This window comes from Rhea pennata, chromosome 10, assembly GCF_028389875.1.
Source record: "Rhea pennata isolate bPtePen1 chromosome 10, bPtePen1.pri, whole genome shotgun sequence".
NCBI lineage: Eukaryota > Metazoa > Chordata > Aves > Rheiformes > Rheidae > Rhea > Rhea pennata.
In genome coordinates this window covers 3340186-3364675 of record NC_084672.1, presented here as the reverse complement: position 1 = coordinate 3364675, position 24490 = coordinate 3340186, and the positions used below count along the sequence as shown (strand labels likewise).

Below are 24490 nucleotides of genomic sequence, written 5' to 3'. Positions count from 1 at the left end.
CTGCCTGCTGAGCCTCACGCACAAACACATGTGCCTCCTGCCCTCGTACGCATTAATGCAAACCTCAGCGAGAGCACGGAATCAGCAGCAGCTCTGAGAACCCAGGGCTCCTTCTCTCCACCCTTGCCTGGGTCCTGGAAGTAGACTCAAATATACCTAATGTTTTTTGTTATCCCCAACATGGATTGTAAAAGGTGGACTTTCTGCATAAGCCTTTCCTTTGGGGCAGAGGAGGTGTGAAAAGCACCCACTGGCATCCATGGGTAGACAACAGACACTCTAGACAGCAGCTGGCCTACAGGACACTGTTGTACCCTCTGAAGGAAATATCTCAGCAAAGCCAGCTCTTGGAGAAGACAGACATGTACTGAGGGCCCAGCTCCAAATGACGACCAACATTCTCAGTTTTTCCAGCCATAAAAGCAGTTAGGAACACGCTTGGGGCTCAGGTATTTCAGTCAGAGATGTGGGCTTGAGCCACTCACTTCCCACTCACCTGGAAGGGTAATGTCATTCTCCTGGCTGGATGCTCAGCACTGCTGATCAGGGAAGGAGCAAAGGGCAGCTCAAATCCCCTGGCCAGGAACAGAGATGGCTTTCTACAATTTCAAAGAGTCCTGGGCACTTGAGCATGTCATGGACAAGCCACTAGGCTGGTTGCTGCATGTTTCTTACCCTGTATTGCTCTGATATAGAGAAAAACAGGGACCCTCGTGCTGGTACAGAGCAAGTTTGAATTTTTCTGAGATGATGAGTATGGGGGAGCAAAGCTAAGAGTTGGGGACAGAGAGCAGGCAAACATGGTCTAGCCAAAGAAGGGCAAGACTGGGAGGTCAGGTACTCATTACCAGCTCTGGCACAAGTTAGCAGGGCTGGGAGAGGCACCCTAAGCATGCAGTACCTGCACAACATGAGACCTTGACCCCCTCCACCTGCAGAAGGATGGGCATCTTTCAGACTCGCCTGCCTTTGCCTCTCAAAGATTCAGCACAGGCTACCTTCAGACAGGCGCAAGCTCTCAGCCTCCACTGTGAGCATATGCACCTACTTAGCACCATCAGCAGGGAACACAGCCAAGATAAAAATCTCTCTGCCCCTTCCACTGATTTCAGGGGTCTTCAGATGGCCTCACAGTTCAATGGATGTGCATTCAAAGGAGGAAGAGAGATCTGTGCACCACACATGCACAAGAGCAGTTTGAAAATCTGGCTCCAGATGGTAGCAATTAGCTGACACCACTGAGGTTGGCAAGAACCAAACTGGCAACCCAGAACTTACTTACATGACTTATCGCCCAGTAAATCAGCCTGCTTCTTTCCAAAATTACATTAAGGAGCACACTTGTGTAACCTGGATAATTGCTAGCATAGTCCCATTCTTTCTAATCTGAAGAGTCCACACTGGAAAGCAGAGGGCACCAAGCAAACACTTTGAAATAAAATTATCATCATGTATTGTTGCATGTAAGAAACTGTTCCACTATCCAACACCACCACCCTCCAAAAAGCCCCCTTCACAGTGTTGACTGACTCTGATTATATCTCCTCTGAGCATTATCAGCTCTCAGCATAGCAATGAATAAATGATTCAGCATGTGAAAGCTGGATATTTCTAACTAAGTTTGAAGTACCCAAGATAAGACAGAAACATTTCTGCCAGAACATTTAACCCTCCCTGATTTGCTTTCCAAAGTTGTGTCCTCTGAGATTTTTTTGCTCCTTTTCTGAAGTGAAGGGGAACTATTTGTATACACTAAAATCACTGCCTGTGGACAAGTCTGGGCTGAAGACCAACTACAATAAATGGTTATAGGGGAAAGTAAAGTCTCAAATCATGACGCAGATTTATGAAAATGACTGAGAGCCTTTCGGGAAGTAGAAGCAGTTCCTGAGAAGAGAACATCTACTATCTGAGTCTCTGAAACATCTGATGGATGTGACACTGCACAAAGTGACACTCATGACTTAGGCCATCAGCCCCTGAAAAATGCACGCCAGTCTGGTCATTTGTACACCTCTGACAAGACCTAAAAAAGCCTTCTCCATCATCCCATTTTCTGGGGTGGGGAGGGGAAATCTGACCATAGTAAGATTTTAAAACAAAAACCTCACAGCAACTCCCAACTCAAAGCCTCTGTAATAATTAACAGATCTTATCATGTTCTATAATCCTGCAAGATAACACAAGTTATTTCTCCAGTGTAGTGGTAGAATTCACAGAATCCCCACTAACCTCTCTGAGTCACCAGAGGAGTGGCATAGACCTGACCTCGTTTCACAAACGTCACCTTTCAAGCTTATATAATATGAGTACAACTAACTTCGATCAAAAGGCATTCAGACGCTAGAACTGCATATATTTCACAGGTTAAACAGCTATGAAGTGAACTGTGTGCTTTGTACCATTCTAGATTTAATTACTGATTCTACTTTAGCAAGGACACCCAGGCCACTGTGACACTACTTCTGTAGTTAGGAACTGATGTAAAAAGCACCCTTCTCATCAGATATATTTTTGCTCCTTTTAATATATTTTAAAAACAATATGTTCACAGGTTTCTCTTGACAAGAAAAGGAGAATTCTGTCCATCACACTCACCCTGTCGTATCCAGGAGACAAAGGGGGTGGGATTGGCGGACGCCATGCACTCCATCACCGCACTCTCCCCTGCCACCACCGTTGTGTTCTCCGGAGCAGCCACGATGGTGACATCTCCCGCTGCTGGCTGAGAACCTAACGCCAGAAACAAAAAGAAAAATCCGTTCTTTCAAAATGGAAAGTCCTTAGAAAAGCACCATCTGGGACACCTTTAGTGGAAAGGGAAATACCCTTACCATCGAAAAAGAGCAAGTCATCTCAGAACACGGACAAACGGACATTTCTTTATTTATAGGAAAACTATTTCTGCATCCTCTTGCATTTCATTCAACTGGTGAGGCCAGTGTCACCTTTGATTACGGTTTCTCCCACTGTCAAGCCCTGGCATGCAGTAGAGTTTGCTGTAGAAACTCCAGGAGAAGGGAGCAACTCACTGGCTCTGTCAGAGCTGAGACTGGGACTCCAGGCCTATGGCCAGCTACTGCGGCTGCCCGGGACCTGGTCTCGTCCTGCTATCACATCTGTGATGCCCACTGTGATACCTCCAGAGGAGCACCCGGAGCCCTGCTGTACGTGATGGCACTCTGCACCTTTTCCAAAGCTCAAATATCCTGATGAAGAGTGCTGGGGCTTTTCTTTACCATGGGTCAAGCTGCTGGAGCTGCGCACGCCCACACCTGCAGGAATCCCCCTGCAGATTCCAGTCTAACTTGAGCAAACTCAGGCAAACTTCATCTCAAAGACTCACCTAATTAACAAAGTATTCCCTTAACTAGCACAAGATCAAATTTTCTAGATGCTCTTTGCTTAGCAAAGAAAGTCTGAAACTAGAAGAGAGCCAGAAAAGGATTTTCCAAGATCCCCACAAGGATGCAGAACACAAAATCCAAGCATTGTGCCTGTGCTTCCCCAGGTATTCTTGCATGTATTAACAGCTCACTCCTAGTTGGAGGAGAAAAGCAGGTCTTGTTTTTACATGACTACAGTATTTTTACTAAACCAATAAACAAAAGGGTGTCTGAAAAATTTGTTCAAATTCTACCAGCACTAATAGAAATTAAGAATTAAGAAATTAAGACTTAGTAGAAAATCGAGATCTACATATGGAACATAAGCAGGGTTTCAATCCAGAGTCTTCAATGACTATTTCTAAATACATGCTTATTAATTAAATGAATAAAGACATCACTGTCCTCCAATGGAGCAACCACTCAGGACACAACACATACTTCTCCAAGGCATTATAACAGTTACAGAAGGAATCTGGTAACTTGGCTGAGGAAATTCAGATATCCAGACACTATACTGTAAACTGCAACAAAAAGAGGTCAGTCCTCTGTGTCCAGGCCATCATGCTATGGCACAAAGACTACATCAGACACTAAGCATCTGGAGGAGTGAGTACTATTTAGCTTACCTGTGCACAGATTAATAGTCAACATTTAAATCAAGCAGCATTTACAGGAAGATCTATAGACTGCATTGCACAATTTCTTGCTCTTGAGAAAGAGATGGGGATTTTTTGCTTGAAACAAACCTTCAGTCTGTCTCTATCCCATTACCGAGCAGAGGTTAAGGGAAGGTTAAGAAAATGCCTTTGCTGTGGCCAGATTTCTGCTGCCAGATGAAAACAACTGGAGCATCTTGAGAAGACCAGACTGTTCATGACCTTCAACAGTAGCAACACTATTCTTTCAGTTCTCCCAGAGGTGTGCAACTTTGAGGGACGTTCTTGTTGTCCTCACAAAGAGAGGAATAAACTGTAGAACAGTCATGTAGTGCAAGTAATTCTTAAGCCTGCTCCAGGTGTTCCCATGACACAGTAAAGAAAGGTTTTGGCAGTAAGTCTAAAACAAATAAAAAGCAGAAGCTTTTTTCACAGTACACAAACTCACTGCCTCAGGATGCTGCAGAGTTCAAAACAAATAAGTTCAGACAAGCTCATGAAGAATACATTTACCAGGACTATTAGATATAAAGGTCTGAATGTAGTCCCCAGCCTAGGATGTGCCCACATCCATGACTGTCAAATGCTGAGGAAGATACCCAAGGAAACCATCACGTCTTCCTTGCCCAGTTTCAGTGCACCTTCCCTTAGCTGTTTTGGGGGTATGCAGGCAACATTACTCATACAGATTTTATTTGTGAAAAAAAAAAAGAGATGCCTTGGCCTTGGCATGCACATCTGTCTGCACGGCAGAAGTTACACGCTGCAGCACTGCTGCTGAACGCGCTGTGCTCAGCCCACCTCCAGGCTCACTGCAGTTCACAACAGCAGACAGTCTCATCATGGGAAGTAGGATCTCCACTGAGGCTTTCTTGCAGTCCACTCGGGTAAGGGGTGGGTAATCCCCCCCATCTGGGGGATTACATGAACACGGTTGAAAAGAAGCTGGTAAAACCCCTGTAGCACCAAGGTAAAAAAGGGAGAAAGCAGGAGCCTGTGCTTGTCCAGCAGATGGAAGCAGAGACCGAGGAGCATCGCAGTTCTCCTACCTGGGGTAATGGCTGGACAGCAGGTTACACTGCGAGGCCAGCCCTATGCAAACACCAGCATTAAAGAGCTGCCATGGAGCACGACGGAAGAGAGGAGTGATTTCAACCAAGTTGAGCATCGTCCTTCCCAGTGAACAACTACATTACAAGCAGGGCCTGGTGGAAACAGCCACATGACGACCTCTTCTCGTGCTTACAGCACACTGCATCCAGGACTTTGCTACACTCAGTTATCTTAGCTCTTCACCTAATTCAAGCCTGCCGTACAGAAGCCAGGAGGCACTTTCAGCCCAACAGCCCAGTGGTGCAATTACCCTACAGTGAAATGCAAGGAAACTGGAACAGGTCCTGCCAGAGCACATCAGCAGCCAGCGTTTGGCCACCCTGCTGCGCCCGATGGGGACTTTGGTTGGTTTAAGCTAGTCCCAAATACAGTTCACCATTTTCCAGCAATGGTGGAGTTACTCAGCGTAAAAGCAGCTTGGGAGGAGGAGCATCAGAGCCGAGCTCTACACAGAGATGTTCCCGATTACCGGGACCCACAGGGGAAAGCAGCGGAAAGCGAGTAGCAGCAAGTGCTTTTCCTCGGCTTTAACAGCCCCTCTCGTCTGCCACTCAGTCCCACATCTGCACTTCCAGCTGCAGCAGGACAACTGAGGGAGTAAAACAGGGACAAAAAGAAACAATAAACTATGGATTCAGACACCATCACTGAGCAGATCAAAGGGCCAGCTGCTCTTAACTGTGGCATCAAGGCTGGGCCTGACAACTCCTGTGACAGAAAATAGGCTTAATGTAAAAACAGGCATGAGACCTTCCAGAATAGGCATGTAAGCTGAAGGATCAGAGAAATGCAAGGCTCTTTCGAATAGCAGCTTTCATCTAACTCCAACACCAGTTCAACAAAGCACTAAAATCCACACGCAATCGTTAGTCCTGTAAAACAACTGAGCACAGGGACCTCAGTGAGACATGGCCAGACAGGTGGGACTGCCCCATGCCTCGCTCATTTAAGGCCTTGACCCCTTCTCTCCCATAGGGTGGAGAGGGATGAGGCAACATTAGAGAAGGAAAGGCAAAGGAGAAACAACTGCCTAGCCAAAATTTAGGAAGGGGAAAAAAAAAACACACACATTAGAAAGCACCAGAAGCAAAGGAAAAGGCTTTTGCCACAGCCATTGCACGGAAGGCAAGACCGCTCACACTAACAGGCCACCAGGCTGGGAAAACACCAGACAACCCAGCAAGTCCCCATGAGGTCAGCTGTGCGAAGCAGCCTGGCACAGGGGTGCAAAGGAGCCAGGTGAGGGACTGCTACTCCTTTAAAACGCAAACGCAGGCCTGAAATCCTGCTGTCTTGCAGGTGGACACATACTCCCAGCCCTGAGCCCTCCCATGGAGCATGAGGTGGGGTCTGGAGGGACCCTGGACCCATGTTCTTCCCCATTCCAAGGTCTCTCTCCAGGTGCCCCCCCCAGCCTTTTTGCTGGTTCTTGGAGCGAGAATTAACTGGGACTTTGCACAGATTTCCAACGTACCACAGGAGAAAGCTTCCTTATCTGACACCACAGGCTGTTTGTGTACCTGTTGGGTAGGACACGGACGAGATACTTCTGTGTGTAGAAAGCTGTTCTTTTCTACAGTATGCTGGGGAGAGGAGGGGAAAGAGGGGAAAAAAAAAAAAAAAAGAAGAAAAAGAAAAAAAGCTGAAAAATGCCACCAGCCAGATGGCGATATATTCCTTGCCAAATTTCCAAGTGGCTTTCCAAGCTTAGAGCAGAGGAAAAGAGAAAGCACCGCTCTTCAAACCTTACTTAAACACCCAGCTGGTACACTCAGGGGCATGGCCCCCACCCAAAGGCACGTGACTTCGCGTGATCATGCTTGTCCTACACCTGAGATCACATCTCCTGCTCCCTCAACAGCTGCCTACTAGTGCCGTCTGTCTCTAAGAGAGGCATTCTTACAAACTGCCCAAGCTCTTGCTCTGAAATGGTCTCCAGAGCAGTCAGACCATCACTGCAATCTTCCAGTCTGGCAGAGCCACCATGAAGAGCCACTACCTTTAGCGTCACCTTTTCTCAGAGCCTTGCTTTCTTCCCGGCTGAGGAAGGACCGTAGTGCTTCACTACCGCTCACCCCTGAACAGCCCTGTAAGAGCTCTGTGTGCTACCCCTGCCCCACACCCTGGAGGTACTGGAAGGGGAAGGGCAAGCAACTCTGCTTGGCCAGGCAGCCAGCCAGCAGAAACCCAGCTGGCTACCCCAAAAAATTCACAGTGAGCTACCCGTCAGCTCAGTACTCACTCTGAAGAGGACCAAGGGAGAACTGGTATTGTGGCTTCCCAGCAGTCAAATCCAAGGGCATACCTCAAGGTCTCAGTGGCTCTGACAACCTAACGCAATACTAAGATCAGTAACAGCCATGTAGATCTGTAGCTCGAACACTCATTGCCGCTTTCTCCTCCCTCAGCCAAAACTCTGGTTTCAGCCTTGAAAAGCTACTGGGAAAACACATTAGCCCAGCTGCCAAGCCTGTTTGTCACTGATTATTATTGAAATTGTATTACAAAAATAAACACTTCTGCTTTTCCATTATGTTCCTCGGTGCATGCATGGATGAATGCCCCATGTATCTCTTGCACACACAACACAGCTCTCTCCAGCTTTGTATTTCCCTGTGGGACTGTCAGAGCAAGCCTACTAATCAAGCTCCTCTTTAAACTCAGCATCCTTTAAAGGACATCTTTCACTTCCTATCTGAATAGGCTGGTTGGATAGGATGGATCACAGGTTAACTGCTACAAATGGGGTTTGTTTTGGTTTGAAGAGCTCCCAAGGACTGTACTAAGCTATACAGGAAAGCCTCCACTCAGTGGAGTCTGGAAAACATCAAAGAGCAAAACCAATTTGAGTTTTTTGTCTCCATTGCCATTAAAAAAATTTCAGGTCAAGAGGGAATATTGTCAGAACCAAAGAGAAAAAGAGCTGCTGCTTCCAAGACATCTTACACTGCCCGAACAAAACAGGTCACTGAACACATCTGCACCATGCTGCCCATTCTACGATACTAAAAGCTTTCACAGTGCTGCTATTTAAAACTTGAGGCTTGAGCTTTCCTGCCCCCACCCCACCTCTGTTCCATTTCTCCTAGTAGCAAAGCTGTTCTAGGCCAAAGCTTTGCACAGCCCAAGGCAGAAGCTATGAATTCCTATCAAAACCTACCATCACCCACTGCCCGTCACAGACTTGTTGCCCTCCTGAATTAAGTGGATTAATTTTACTGTCTTGTATGGAAAAATGCCTGCAGGGTGCCAAATATTGCTCTCAGATGACTCTAAATAGTGCACTGAGACTGAGAGAAATCCTCTGTGCACAGAGGAGAGATTAACACTCCCTCTCCGAACACACTGTCACCCTGGGCACAGGCTTGTGTTTGCATAGGGAGACAGCAAGGAGCCACCTCAGGACAAGAGACGAGACTTAATAGGTGATTTGCAAAAATATTTCAAAATATTCCCCAATTTTTATTCTTTTTGAACAACTCATTCTAGTTGATTTGTCAATCTTTATGCAGTTTTCTACTTTCCTATCATGAGATAGAGAACTCTTACAGGTACCTCGCAGAGTCACACTCCTGGAGAAGGGTTTCAGTGCTAGGCTTTGGCCAGATGCAGCAGAAATGCAGGAAATAGCTTATAATAAAGTGCAATATAAAACCAACAGGAGGCAGCGAGGGGAGCACAGGGAACACCACGATAGTATAGCAAGCATGCCATGCTGAGACCTCAGCACACAAACCGCCTGGCTTATAAAAATCAAACCTGTATAGTTTCAAAGCAAAGGAGAGTGATGAGCAGGGCTGTGAAAGGAGGCACCATGGGGAGCTGCTTGGGACAAAGCACAAAATGTTTATTTGAAGTTATAACTTGAGTTATAACACACACGAGTGATTTCAAACTCCAAGAGAGTTTACAACTTGGGTCTGCCTCTAATGCATCCATAATTCATCAGCTATCCTTTCCCTCCTCCTGCTCTTGTCAGTGCAGGGGATCAGCTAAAAATTCAGGCAGTGCAACAGGAGGAAAATGTTTTTTGTTCAGCCAATTTGTGATGGTCGTTTGCAGTGACAAGAAGATGGCTTCTTCTTGGATGGGAACTAACACCTCTCTCTCGATTCCATAAACACCCTGCCTTGGCTAAACTGCTGGAGGTTAAACATGACTTGCATGGTGACACGTTCAGCTCTCAGCTGTCAGCAGTTCAAGATTTGGAGATATCCAACAATCAAGCAGCAATCTTCTGTTCCGCGAACTTTCTCACCCTCTCCGGAGGAGGAGCCTGAAACCTTATTCATCCCTGCGAGCCTCCGCCGGGAGCAGACTCTAGCACTGAGCAGCTGTTCATTACACAAAGTCAATGCTGTCACTGCTGTTATGCTGCAGACAATAAAGGAGCAAATTACCAATTGCAAAGCACACACCTTCCAGAATGCAGGCCCTGTGTTTGCAGAGCTTGTCCTCCTCCCACTCTCCAGCTCTCTCCCTTTTCTCAGGGAGCTCAAAGACCTCCCGGACTGTGCAGGGAGAAAGCTGACAACAACAACCACGGAAGAGAAGACCATTCTTCACACCTGTCTTTCTCCTCCATTTAGGCTGTCCTGGAAATTTATCTACAATTAATTTCCACTTCTGGGCTAGACCGAGAACAGGAGATTACTAGTGCATAAGATCTCCAGGCAAGACACATGCCTAGCTATAGCCTAACATTACAGCTTATCTGCTTGGAGCAATACAAACAGTGCCAGATCTCAAAACTGAGCACACTTAGCAACAAGCATTTCTTCTTTCATAACTGTACTCATCTGAGCACAGTGATGCACAGTTTTGCAGATAGGAAAGCAAAGCAAGAGAGGACTGGCCCCAGTGATTTTAGGAAGTGGCTACAGATACGGGATGCTGCCATCCAGGCACCCTAAATCCATGCCTCCCCAAAATATCACACGGCAAACACTCCCCTCCTCTCCTCTCCTCCCTCAAAGCAGCTTTCACAAACAAACATCCTTTCCAAAATACTGGGTGGTTTGGCAATCTGTCAGGCTGGTTTGCATATTACCATTAGCTGTTTTTTTCCCCTCCACTTTTGCTACAGCAGCCCGTGAAGCTGTTTGAATCCAACTCCTGTTCTTCTTCATCACTTAAGTTGGGGAGGGATGACTTGGGGTACAAGAGGATAGGCTCAATTCACCAAACATTTGGTAGTGCTTTGGTGGTTCTCAGTGTGGAAAACTACTCCTCTGCAGAGGATCGGGCTCTGGTTCATGAGCCTTGAATGAGCTTTTAGATTTGAGTATCATAGGTTTGTAAAAATAACAGGAACTCCAGCACTGACCACTCCTGGATACTGGGACTGCAAAATTTGTTCCAGTGCAATCTGGCAGCGCCAGTGCTCTGGGCTTCCTCCATTGGAAATGCTCCTTTCTTTCCCTTCTCAGGCAGCTGTGGAGTGGGTGATTCACTACAAGCCCAATACGGAAAAGAAGCTGAAGAGGAATTGGGGTTTTCTTTCTCAGTACAATGCAAAAGTGACATTGTATTGGCATCACTGTTTTTTCTGCCCAGTCAAATAAATGAGCTCAGTAGATCGTTTTTGTATTGTCTTTTTACCTCACATCCTCAAAACATTTTGTCAACACTTATACATTTGTCAAAGCAGAGTTTTCCTTGAAAAGCTGAGGAGGGAAGAATTTATCTCCATGTTTTGGAATAGGGATGGAGTTCATCTTCTTAATTATCAAGTGCTACAGCAATATGGGTACACACACTTTGTCACCGTTAAAGCAGCATACAAAGAAACATACACAAGTGATGAAAACACAGACATTCAATCACCACTATTTTTAATTCATCTCAAACCATTATCCTAAAATCCCCCCAAAAGAAATCAGCAAACATATCCCAAAACAAACAGTGCCACCCACACTTTTAATGGCAAGCACAAAACCTGCTGCTCTAATTTCTGCATATTTAAGACTTCATGCATGTGCAAAGTAGAGAATTTGACAGATAAAAAATACACCCCTGGGGAAAAAATAAAAAAGGAGATATTAAGGTGTTTGGATGGGGAGTGCTCATAAGGACACGTGCCCTCAGAGTCTAGCATCAGTCACAGCTTCAGGGGTCTCTCCACGGAGCACGTTACACACCAAGTGCGGCAGGAGGAGCTGCTCTAGTAACTGCTTTTCATTTGGCTTGAGTGAAACAGTCTGTTAAACATTTTCCCCAGCTCTACATCCTTCGTCTGGAAGCTGGGGGAGCACATGGATCCCAGTCCTAACAGACAGAGGGGCCATGAGGCACTTCTCTTTCGTTACCCTCGACTTCTTCATACAGCTGCCACGGATTTCAGCTCAGAGATTAAATCCTGTGAAGCACTAGCTCAGCCACAAAGCTGACAGCCTGAATTGTATGTAACCAGAAGCCCCCAAAAGAGGCTGAGCAGGAGCAGTTTTCCACAGACTGCCTTAGATTTTTAGAGGCTTCTTTCCACCCACTCCCCATTCTTCAGGGAACAGTTTTACGTCCAGGGAACATTCAGCTCGGCTGCAAAGCAGTCGGAGCGTGCTTTGCCCACCGCTGTACCTCCTGTAAAGCTGTCAACATTGGCTCTCTGTTTGCGTACACGCATTTGGAACTGCTCTTCGCTAAGCCAAGAGGGACGGGTACCAGCCAGACTGCATGATGAATTCCTGCTTGCTTCCCCAGCAAACACTTGGAAGCGCCTACATATGCACCACTCCGAGATGGGAGCTAGTCAAAATAAACAGGAGGTGCCGGGCCGATAGCTGGGCCGATAGCCATCCAGCCCTGCAGCCCCATGGCACAAATAGAGCTGCTGCTTCTAGGAAGAGCTAAGGCTCTTCTTTTTTCTGCTGGAAGCCCAAATTAGCCAAAGGGTTGGAGACCTCAGGCCATACAATCAAAATCCTCAGAAGCCTGAGGATGTGTTGCAGAGGGTTTCTAGGAGGCACAAGAAGCAGATCATGAGCTAGAAAATGACAGAGGCAATAGGAAACTCAGGTCTAGGGCACAGTGGACTCCAAGACCTAACAGAAGGACCGTGTTTGAGCATCATTGATAATGTCACCACTGGTAGACAGTACCTATTAATTAATAAGCCTTTAACCCATCTTGACACCTTTTCAGAGGTCTTGTGCAAACAAACTCCTTGAAGCAACATCACTCAGTGTAAAGTATGATTTAAAACCCTAAGCCAGGCAAAAGGTGAAGAAAGGAGTAGCTGCATCAGTATCTCCAAAGCAGTTTGGAGACCAGCAGCACCATGTCCTAACCCTATCCCTGCAACCCAGACAGCTTATGTTACTGACACCAAGTCCTTAAAGCTCTGCAAGCCCCAGCCATTCTCTAACAGCTGCCAGGAATGCAGGGGGAGAGGGACAAGAGCTGCGAGAAACGATCTGCAAGAGGATATTTTGCAAAGTTATCAACAGAACAGGAACTACCACGCTGCACCAGGCAGAGCAGTATCCTCATATTCCCCCCATTGCATTCCCCTTTCTGGGGTCATAAAACTCTGGAGGCCCAGCTAGTTTTACTGGAGAAGAACAGCATGCACAGGGCTTGTTAGCCTGCAGTCAATCATGGCACAGTCTCAGAGCATCCAAGAGTCAGTCGGTGAACATGGCTTCAAAAACCTGCAACAAAAATAACCTGGCTTAAAGCACAGCATGTGGCTCACCCAGCAGGAGGTGTGAGGGCGGCTTTAGGCACTCCAGCATGGGAATCCACAGGGAGTACCACACACACCCCACACCTGACGACACTGATGTTACAAAAGCACTCTGTTCTCATCAGCGCAGGGGCAGAGCCAGACCCCTTACACAACCCTTGATACAACCTGTGGCACTCCAGGCCAATTCTTCAACTTCCTTGGCTGTTGGGGACACCAATCCTCCACAATCAACTCCAGCAAGGTGCTTCAGCCCTGACCAGCCAGGAAGATATCCCCAGCTTCTCAGAAGGGCCAGGCTCAGATCTGGTGTTTCAAGAATAAGACAGTGTCCTGCTCTCTTGCACTAAACCACTGTGTGACTAGAGGCACATCAGCAACCCTGACTCCATCTTTTCAGAGTTCATAATGTATTTACCTAATTCAAAGAAAGGGGAGTGCAAAAGTAACAGCCAGAAAGCACCATGAAACTCTTAACAAAAACCATAGCGCCACGATTTGAATACAAGAACTCTCCAAATCAGTAAACATCACATGGCCCTGGGGACCTAAGCTTGCTGGCCACTAGAATTCAGCAGGAACATGCCCACAGGTCTTTAACCATCTCCACTAATTATACCGGCTCTCTTTGTAACATGAGTGTCTTGGAGAAAGAGCAGGGGGAAAGAGAGGGTTTCATTTTGTATCATGGGACACAAAAGCCATCCTGTAGCTCCCTTACCACCTAACAGGTGCTCACAGATACGGTTAGTTAGCTGGCTACTGCTCTGTGCTGAAAGCCAAGGGTATTCCAGGTTTTGGCTCTCAGACCTGCCTTCAGGCCAGCATATAGGCAAAAGAAACTTGATTGTACGCACTGGCCGACAGTAGATGCACGACAGACATGCAGGCGACATCACTCCTTGATCTGCAAGGTCACTCCTGCCATGTACAGAGCGGAAGAACAGCTATGGCAGAGCACAGCATGGACTCGCTCACACATTGTGGAACCACATCTGCCCTGCCAGCCAACCATTTCCCAAAAGGATTTTCCTAGACCAGAACATTAGCTTCCAGGATGCTGCAGGAGATATCACCAAGAAAAAAGGTGCAAGGCAGGTAGAAATACTGTTACCTCTTCTACAGAAATGAGATAGACCCAGGAGAACAGCCTTCTGGCTCACACTTCACAAACCCCGTAACTCGTCCTTATTCAGTCACCTCAGCTTGTCTCAGTGGCGGAACCCATTTCACTGTAAAAACACTTTCTGTGCTCAGAGGCTGATGCTTATTTGCATTGGATCTATCTGCAATTCATGCAGTTTCACGTCTAGCAACAGCAGAATGGAAACAGGCTGGAGGGCCTGGGTTATGCAGCAGGACACAGCCCACTTTCTTCGTCGTTGGAGACTGTGCTGTGTGCCCTTCTCGCTGCCAGCAATAGGCATCCAGATTACTGTCACCCACTGCTTTGGAAAGAAATGCTGTGGGAAGCCCCATCCCGGTGTGGTCTCCCTGATGCCTGGTATGCAGTGTGCCTCCTGGGAGCTACACTTCAAGAAGCAAATACAAAACATGAATCTAGAATAATATAGTCAGGCAGTAAATAAAGACCAACAACTTGGAAAGAAGAGTTAAATCAGGTAGATGCATCTGCATTAACTCAGGACAATGCAAACCTGTTTTTCCAGGAAAAGCCAGGAAGGAAGGCTAGCTTTTCAAGGGGAAGGATTATTAGTGATACTCATAAATCCTGTCAGACTTCTCCGGCTGGATACTACCTAGAGTGCTGCAGAGAGTCCTGATCCATCTAAGGCTGTGCTAAAAGATGGACTGTGGTTGCACCACCCGCCTCCTTCTCCCACCCTTCCCTCTTTTCCTGCCACTCATTCTTGCCAACAAGCCATGCAGCACTGCCCCTGGGTTGCAAAGGAAGCAAGAGCATCTCTCACTCACTCAGCACAAATTTCCAGCTGTGTCCTAAGCAATCCCAGGCACCCGAGACATCTGAGCAGGACTCAGAGCACCACGGCTCAGCTCCTGACTTGGCCTCCCCTGTGATCAGGGCTGACTCACCCCATTCTTGTGCCTCAGCACCACACAGCCTGTCAGTATCAGAAGGTCTCTGGGACAGGGACAAGCCTCCCCCATACTCCTGTCCCACGTCTAAAGCAGAGGGACCGTGAGCCCGGCTGTGTCTTCAGACACTTGCAGCCTCTTCAGCCTGGCTGTCAAGATGCTGGAACACCGCAGGGCACTGGTAGCCCTCGACCTCAGAGCTACTAAGACTTTGCTGTAACACAGATAATTAATAATTAACAAGTGCCATCAGGAACTCAACCACATCAACCTTGTTGTCCCTCAGCCCATTGTAAGCTGCTGACCTAATTATCATCTCTATTCTTAGCTCCCTTCCAGCCTCACCATGCAGGCACAGCCTGTTTGTTTAACACCCCGCCATGAATGCCAGGTGTGATCCCTACAGAGCAGATGTGCTGATGCACCACGTGGTTACACCAGGGCCAAAAGACTCTCAGAGGAGAGCTGAGCAAAGTCAGCCAAACTCTGCTTTAGTTAGGGCCTTACCAAACATGAGCTCTTATTTCAGAAAGCCTCAAATGCACAGTGATTAGCCAGCATCACTTACACAGTAGACTTGGATTAATAAGAGATGCACATGGAGAATACTGGAGGACTGCAAACTATCCCTGGTCTCCAGGGGTCGGACACTGTGCTGAGTGTAACACGTGAGGCTGGCCAGACCTGACAGCTCCAAACCTCATGGGTAGCCACTGCTGTGCATGGAAGAGAGCGATTTCCCCTCAGGAGTTGGAAACAGCTCACCTATTCCCAGCCTTACATCCCCTGCTCTGTTCTATTATCCTTGACACCTCTCTTGCCACTCACATCAGTGCCAACCCGGGGCCTTTGCTGTTCTGCTTAATGGGAGGTGAGGGCTCTGAATTTTGTATCAAACCCTCTGTCACCGCGGGCTGCTAGAGCTGTCAGCACTGCGGCATATCATAGGTCTGCAGAACTTCACAGACAGCTCAGCAAAAACTCCCCCTCTGGCTCCCAGGGAACAGGCTGCTGACACTTGAGCTGCGCAAAGTTTTCCCTCAGCAATGCAAGTGGTGTTATACATGCTGGCCCTGTGCTGATTCCAGCCAAGGAGAGAGCAGTGTGTTTGGGTGGGTGTCTGATACAAGTTTGCACCAGCCCTTCACAGGTTTCACCCAAAATCTGTGGTCTCAATCCTGTTCCATGCTTGCCTGAAACCACCTGACACTGCTAGGCTCAATAAAAGGGAGAGAGAGTGAAAGTCTACAGCTCATGTTAGACAGAAGGTTCCACTCAGCTTAAAAAAAAAAATCTATTTATTATGTCAGAAATGCTCTGTATTCCCTCTTCCATCTTACTGTCCTCTGAGCCCATACTTGTCATGGCTCCCTTTGCATCTTCTGCCACAGAGAAAGGATCAAAAACGTTTTTAACATCGCAGCGGATTCATTACGCAAACAGCTACATTTACCTGCCGCCCAGGAAACACGAGCCTGGAAACACATGAAAGCCGAGTCCTCACGGCTGAGCTTTCGTCCTGTCAAGTGGAAAGCAATTCCCAGTTTAACTGCTAGTAAGGAGAGCACAAGGAAAAGAAAAATAGGATGATGAGGAAGCAGAGAAGAAGTGACAGAGGTCTAAGCCCAGGAGAAGGGGCACAAGGAGCTGAGACGCAGCACAAGAGCTGCAGGCTGGGCCCGGGATCCCCCTTTCTCCAGGGGGACAGCATCACTTGCTGGTTAAACCAGCAACTCACTATAAAAGCACAACTGTGTTATTCCACCCCAGATGCAGATGCATTTACAGTGCAACCACCACTACAGCTTTACACACAGCGCTCCAGCCTGTCCTCTGCCTTCAGTGGCAGGACCAGGAACGACTCCTCTGAAGGGGCTCTGCTCACATCCCACTGGAGTTAATTTCATTTGTTTGAAAAACACAAAATAAATGAAGAGTTTAGATCTATCATTATTTCACACCATACAAGCAAGGGAGGAATGTATACATCAAAGCAGCTACGTGGCAGCAATGCCTAGAAGCAGAGCCCAGGCTCAGATCTGCTCTGAGGGGGAGAAATAGGGAAGTTTCAGCCTCTGCCACCAGGAAATCCCACTAAGGTCTCGTTCAAATGAGGAAGTCCAGTCTGACTGCTGCCTGTAGATATGGGAACTTGCTCACCTCTAGCACGGAGAAGAACGCCGCACTGTCATCATCATCTGAAGATGAACAAAGTGCCATTTCTCTCTCACTACGTTTTCCCAACCTCCTTGCCTCCACAAGACCCAGCCTTAAGCATCCTCTTGCTCCCACAAAATATGGTCGCAGGTAGCTCTCCCCACCAGCTCTGGTCCCACAGCGTGGCAGCGCCCTGTTGGCTCTGCCACACGGGCTCCAGCAGAAGGAGAAAGTCTCCCGACCTGGCAGGACGGTCACTCTACTCTCGTTAACACAGCCGTCCCCAGCGACGCACACGCAACGGGATCAGCACCTAGCCGAGGCCAGAGCAGAGCAGCGCAGCCCTGGAGCCGAGCCGCCCCGGCCCCGCGCCGCACGCGCCCACGTTCGGAGCTGCGAGGGGAGCCCTGCGCGTGTTGTCAGGGCTCGGGCTGAGAGCCAACCCAGCATCCAGCACGTCATTCGCACATGCAGGGACTGAAAACCCACTTGTGGTAATAGCACGTCTGTTCCTGCAAGGTGATGGCCAACTGCGACTGCTGCTCACTTCATCACCACCTTCCCCTCCATCCCCACAGCTCATTACATACACTAACTGCATTTTCCTAAAACTCTTGGGAGTAGGAACCACACAGGTCTCGGCACCCAATCCTGGCTGTCCCTTGGCACCCATAAGCCACGGCAATACAAAGAGCACAAGAAGAGGGGAAAGTGAACATGTTTCAGCTGCCTCTGTCCCTGTTATCATATCTCATACAAATATTTGACTGAAAAATACATTTCCTGGGACACTGCTGCAGCAAGCTCCTACAACTGTCAACATAAATGATGTTCTGCCAACGGCAATCTCACAGTGTCATCTCTAATAACACAGTACTAAATCCCAACTCACAAGGCGCGTGCTTGCCTGCTGGAAGATTCTTTGGTGGCACGCTCAGTCCAGGCCCCAGCCCTGATGTGCCTCAGCCCATCACCATGAACTGTCCCTCCATCCATGCACTTATTCCAGGGCAGAAAAAAACTCACTTGGAGCATGCTTGTGAAACTGCTACACTAACATGGTCTCCCAGCTGCTCTGTTGGCTTTTACCTAAGTACCAGAGTGACATACAATCCGTCCCAACGATCACGGCCACTTGGCATGCACAGATCAGGAACTGGGTGCAAACAACCAAAAAGCGGACAACAGTGTTCTTCACCACACAATCAGGCACATACCTGTGCCCTCTTCTGCAAGTGCAGTCAGAGCCACCTGAGTGGATGGACATCCAGCATGAAAGGCCTGTGGTTCTTCTCCAGTCTGACATCTCTCTTCAAGGCAGGCAACTCCAAGTCTGTTACATCAGCCCTACTTACAGATGCACAAATTAAAGTGCAGGAATGGATTCTGCTCCGTGGCACAATGTCAAAAAAGAAAGGAGAATCCAACAGTTCTAGCTCCCAGGACCATGCTTTGCTCACTAGGCTGCAATGACTATTATGCAAGAGTGAAAAAGACATAAACATTGAAATCTAAAGATGGAGCAATGGGATGAGGATCCAAAATGGATGGTCCTGCTTTAATCTCTTGTACTTTTCCCAGCCTTGTCTAAACTCCATTATATTCCAAAACTGCTAAGATCTTTTAACTTCCCTCAGGTCCTTTAGGGGATACCAGACTGTATCAAAGGGTTTAAAAAACAAGAAGGGAGGAGGATTTATTTCAAGACCTCAATACTATGCAATTAAAAATAATAGGATGAACTGCAGAAAAGTGAAATCTGGGTTAGCTACGGCACAGAGAGATCCTAACATCCATTCAATGGGGAATTAGGGGATTAGGGGGAGCCACATTGCTTGTGCCATTTAAAAACAGGACAAAATCCTTGCAAAAATGTACCATGCCAGCAGAAGCACAGCCTCTGACAGTTGCGTGTGCTGCAGTGGGGGTGCAGGCCATGTAACACTAAGCATGGCACAAAAATATAGTGAGAGGCAGTCCCCATCTTCAAGAAGATGCACAGGGAGCAAACACCGTGCGTGAGAGGAAGAAGGGGAACAGTAGGCAGGTGAAGCCACCTGCTTGAGACCATACAACATCCTGCGCCCCAAGCCATTCTCCTGGCACGTGAGCAGAGCTCAGTCTTCAGACCTACCATGCTGTCCTGCATGACTCCAAGAGGCTCCTAAGCCACAAATGCCACCTATAGAGGTGTCGCCCTGTGTCTGCAACTCAAACACTTGTCGCTAGTCTGGTCTGCTCATTCTCATCTTTCATCACTGGCCCTTCCTTGAGGACCGCTTTATAAAGCATGGTAGTGCTTTCCTGTGTGCATCAAAGACCTGGGAGCACGGGCAGGACACACAGGGAACTAATTACCTCCTCATATATGACTTCATAGGGCTCCAGAGCCAGTTTGCAGAAAAAGGAGCCACAAGAAACAAGATACAGCCCTGCCAAGAACTGACCCCAAGCAAAGGGAGCGCACACAGACAGAGCGCATGGGAAAAGTGTCCTGCGGCCAGCTCTTAATGCCCTTTTTGGCAGGGTGTGCAGCAGGGCTGCAGTGTTCATTCATCATCTGTCCAGGTGAGGGGGGAAAGGGACAGAACTGCCAGATGTTTGGTGCTCCGTCTGCCAGTGAGCAGTGGAGATCCAAGGGGAAAATCCAAGTTATCCCTCTAATTCTATTTCTACAGCAGGCTCTGTTTCAGGGCTGCGTGACTGTATCCTGCTCTCCGTCTGCTCTCCTCCCCTCCTGCTCAAAACACCACTTCCCCAGGGAACGTCTGGAAATTTGCACCATGAAGTCTGCACAGCCTAAACATCTGCAGCGCTTACAGCACCACTGTGCACTGTCGCTCTCTGCCCTGCCATGTGTAAGGCCAGCATGTGTTTAGCCACTGACACATAATACAGCCTTCCTCAAGCGACAAGGGAAGTCACATCGTAAAGGGAAATGACACTTTTTGGGTTTTTAGGCCATGCAGATATGACAGAAGGGGATTGTGCTAATTGCTCTCTCTACTGGGAAAAGGCTTTTAATAAAGGAGACGGAACAATTCCCAACCTTCCTATCTGAAAGGCAGTGGGGAGGGAAGGCAGAAAAAAGACGACCAGGCAGAAAAGCTATAGGGAAACGGATTTTTTCGCTGTGCATAACCAGTTCAAACCCAGCTCTGTCTGGCAGGGGCAGAGTTGTGAGCACGAGATGTTCCCCGGCCTGCGAGCTGAGGGCTGGCAGCCCAGCACAAGTGCAAGCATTTGCATTGCAACCAGCTGAGCGTCAAACCCCAGCACCAGCACACAGACCCAGCCGTCACCGTGCAGCAGCGCCCAGTGCTGTCACTGGCATGTCAACACCATAGGCCAGGTTGGTAATGAGATACCAGCTCCCACTGCACAAAGCCTTTCCAGGAGCCTTGACAGTGAAGCCAGGGACTCAAAGACTGGACTCTTGTCTTGTCTTAAAAGAAATGATTCATTAGCTGTCAGTAGGGCGGGAAGAAGATGTTTAATCGCTCCTGTTTGCAGATAAAAGGAGTTTGGTCTCTGAAGTTTCCAAATAAGCAACTCAAGCAATACTAAATAGCTGTATTTCGAGCTTTTGTTCTTTTGGAGTTTTTCCTCTCATTTTTACAACGAGCAAAGGCTTTCTGTCAGGACAGTTCATTCTATCCACTATCAACTGGTTATGAACAGGGAGGAAAAGCCCCCTCCAGCCAGTCTAGGCATCCAGAAATGTGCCTCTGATGGTGAAGTGCTGAAACAAAAAAAAAAAGGATCAATGCAGCGCCAGTCACTCATGGAGAAGTGTGTGGCCTGCAAAGGTCACTGCAGTTTCCCATCTGTCTCAGAGATACTTTTCCCCAATTATAAAAATCCCCAGAGATTTCACAGGCATGTTTTTCATCCCTATCAGCTCAATCTGGTGAAAAACTCAACCTCACATATTTGTTTTTGCAGCCAGCGGGTGGTGCGGTGCTGCAGAAGCGAGATTTGGATGAGAACTGCAGGCAGAAATCTGCTCGGCCGGCTGGTGCTCCAGAAGGAACACTTCCCATTTAACCTCTTCCATTGCCTCCACTTGCAAAGCAGATAAAACATCACACAGTTACAAGATACAATTATGCAAAACTACTTATGATGCCAAGGACAGCACCGTCACTTCTGCAGCTTGATCAATATTACTTATCAATAGCGAAGCAGACTCAACGTGAGAGCTGTCGCCAAAGCGTGGAACTGCCCGCTGCAAGCACTCCCCTAACCCCCGTGCTTCATTAAGCACGCAAAGGATCTGGCAGGGGGCTGGCAATTAGATACAGAGAGCTCAACTGCTCACGAATTCTCCGCAGATCCCACACAGATTACCTCCACAACAGAATCCATTGATCAGAGGTGTATTCTCAGGCTCCGCAGTTAATTACACTCCCTGCTGATGGATGAACAGCAAAGCCAGCTACGTGAAAACACACTGGCAGCAGCGCACCAAATAATACAATCCTAAACAAAGACAAAAGCAGCCTGGAAGGATTTCAGAGCTTTCAAGGTTAAAGCTGCCTACAAAATACACTGGGGTCAGCATGAGCAAGGGACAGACATGGCACGGGGGCAATGTCCTGGGACAGGGAAGTAACTGCTTTACCATGCTCCTAGCCCTAGCGAGTTTTCCCACTTGAAGTGTGTGGATTATACAACACTGGGGAGGCAGCCAGGTGTGCTGGAAAAGACGCTGAAGCCTGGAGATCGCCAGTGCACTTACACTCTCAGCTGCGATCTCATGCCCAGACTTGCCCACTGCACTCTTGGTTTACAGGGGGCGGGAAGGTAAAGAGGAAAAAAAAAAAAAAAAGTACTCAGAGACTGAGGCCCAGATCGGGAGGCAAGGAACAGCTCATGCCCAAAGCCTTGACTGAATGGTCCAAGCCACCAAAAGAAATCCCAGCTGAGGCTGTTTCCAACACCATGAGGCTCTTTGGAGCCTGCCTGGCAGCTTGGCAAAGAGCTGGTAACATGAGAAAGTGCAGGTCAGGTGTTACTGTTCGTAACCTCCTCTGGATCCTGCTGTGCAACCCAGGGCAGACACAGCCCTGCCAACTACTTCAATCTCTGGCTGTTTATCTTGCTAGCTTGGGCAAGCAACTTCCTTGTTCCCTGCCCAGCTTCTACCTGTCTTGCTTTACCTGTCTTGAGGCCAAAAGGCAGCTGCTTCTGTTACAATCCACCTGCAAAAGAGAATCCCGGAGTACAGACGGAAACAACCCCATGATTATTTTGTCAGCAGCCTGGGGCTGGGCAGACGAGCTAACCGTGACTCTCAGTTGGCAATGCTTCCCAACCCAGCCCATTTACTCCATCATATTAGAGATGAATTTTTTTTTTAGAAAGCCTTCTCTACAAGTTTTGGCCAAATTCTCCCACATTCAGAGCCACAGTAGCAGGAAAGATCACCACTGACATTTCAGCTCAGCCAGCCATCACACGCAACTATCCATCACGCCCATACTCAGGCCAATGCGTGCCCGCCTGCACCTTACCTTTCAGGACACTGAGGACTGCATCATTGCTGTAGCGTTTCCGGGCAGCGTTGGTTGCCACACAGTGGTAAGCCCCAGCATCACTCTCCTGCACATCCACAATTTGGAGGACACCATTTGGAAGAGTTATAAACCTGAGTGACCAAAAGGAAGAGCATAAGACAGTGTATGCTATTCAATCAATTTAAAATCTTTTCATCCCTTTTCTTCTGCAAATATATCATGTGCAGGTCCTGGTAGCCAAAAGCCTCTGGGCCACCCAACTGGCATTTCGTAAAAAGCAGCTGGCACAGACCCATCCATGGCACTAGAGTCTTCACAGCACAGGATCAGCTTTTCAGAGACCATACTGACAGGCTTTGCCAATTCTAACGGTACAGAAGCAAACAACCACAAATGTGCAGAAACGTTTCTACACACAGAAACGCAGACCTATCCAGGTATGCAGGTGCAGAGGCACTCACAGTCCTCTTTGGCCAGCCACTCGTTTTTCACAGAGGTTTGGTAGCCTTGGGGGGGGGGGGGGGACACTGCAAAGAAGTTTGAATATCATCTTTTTCCTGCTGCACCTCACGTGCATGAAGGAAGGACCAAACACAACTACACCATCATAGCCCAAAGCAGCCAGGGCACTACTTCTGTAGTGAGCAGTCACCTGAAACTGCACTGTTCCTGGGCTGTGTTGATTGCTTTTGTTCTTCCTGGAGTTTCTGGCTGTCAGAAGCTCAAACTTAACACCCAAGCATTCAGCATCCCCCTATCCCCCTATTTGTCCATGGAGTGTCACTGGGGAATACTCCCATGAAATAAAAAGGCTACATGGCTCAGGACATGAACACAATCCTTGCTGCATTATACTGAACAAAGCAGATGATTAGCAATTAGCATAAAAGTAGGAGCTAGCTGTCAGCATCTCCATTTTCTGCCTGGATTCCTAGATGGCAGCCTCTTTATTCTTGAATGCAAAGCGCAAAGTCTACGTGATCCTTTTTAATTATATATGAGATCCTTTTTTAATTGCAAGCCTCTATAAACAGAGCTGCCGAGCTTTGACAGGCAGCTCTGGGTTATCAGTCTTCATTATGAAGAGGGCACATTCAAAGGCAATTGCTAAGGGGAGGGATAGCAGCTATTCCATAAATGACACAAAGACAAGTTATAACTATGAATGCCAGTCCTTCCTGCCATGAACATCCCAATAAGTAACCCAGATATTAGTAACTGCGGTTCTCCAGGTGCTGAGACAGTTGGAGGGCCATGAGAGAGAGCCACAGAACCAGAAGGACCTTGAGTATCCAGTGTGCTAAAGGCACTGTCACCAGCAGCACATTGATTCCTACAAACAATTATCTAACCCAAGTCCTAAAACCTCCAGTAATAGAGGTCCCTCCCTTGCCCCAGGCAGTCAGTTCCAGGGATGAATATCCCTGCTGCTAGTCTAGTGCCTATCATGAACCTCAGTTGCTGCAATCAGAGCTCATCACTTCTTGCGCTCTCTGCAGCAGATGTGGAAGCAAAAGAGCCAGCAGAGCCACTCCAGTGGCCACACTGTTGCTATGGGCACAATCCTCAGCCTGGTTCATGGACGCAGCCTTGCTGAAATTCCCTACGTAAATGAAGAGGGAAGCTTCAGCTTTGCCCCACTGCTCCAGGTCTCTAACACCTTGTTCCCACCAGTTAAAAAGACATACTTTTCTCAGGATCAAGTTCCAGTGACCTCAGAGGAGGTGGTACCCAGACAGCCCTCACCAAGATGCCTCGTCAGGACACAGGAGAAAAACAAATATTTGCATCCTCTCGGCTCTATGGATGGAAAGCTTCCCACTGCGTAATATTTATTTTTAGTATGCATCTTCAAGTTCATAATTAATATCAATATATTTCAAACACTAAGCAAGGCATCTCCTAGCCACAAAC

General features: G+C 47.8%; 1 protein-coding gene across 1 annotated transcript in view; it reads right to left on the bottom strand.

Annotated features, from left to right (window-relative positions):
- Positions 1–24490, bottom strand: part of IGDCC4 (immunoglobulin superfamily DCC subclass member 4) — a 102994-nt gene that overhangs the window by 29067 nt on the left and 49437 nt on the right. The window contains exons 4-5 of the mRNA XM_062583843.1: positions 22574–22707; positions 2599–2733 (exon numbers count right to left, since the gene is read on the bottom strand). Of these exons, the coding sequence (XP_062439827.1) occupies positions 2599–2733; positions 22574–22707 (269 nt within the window). The remainder of the gene's footprint in view (positions 1–2598; positions 2734–22573; positions 22708–24490) is intronic.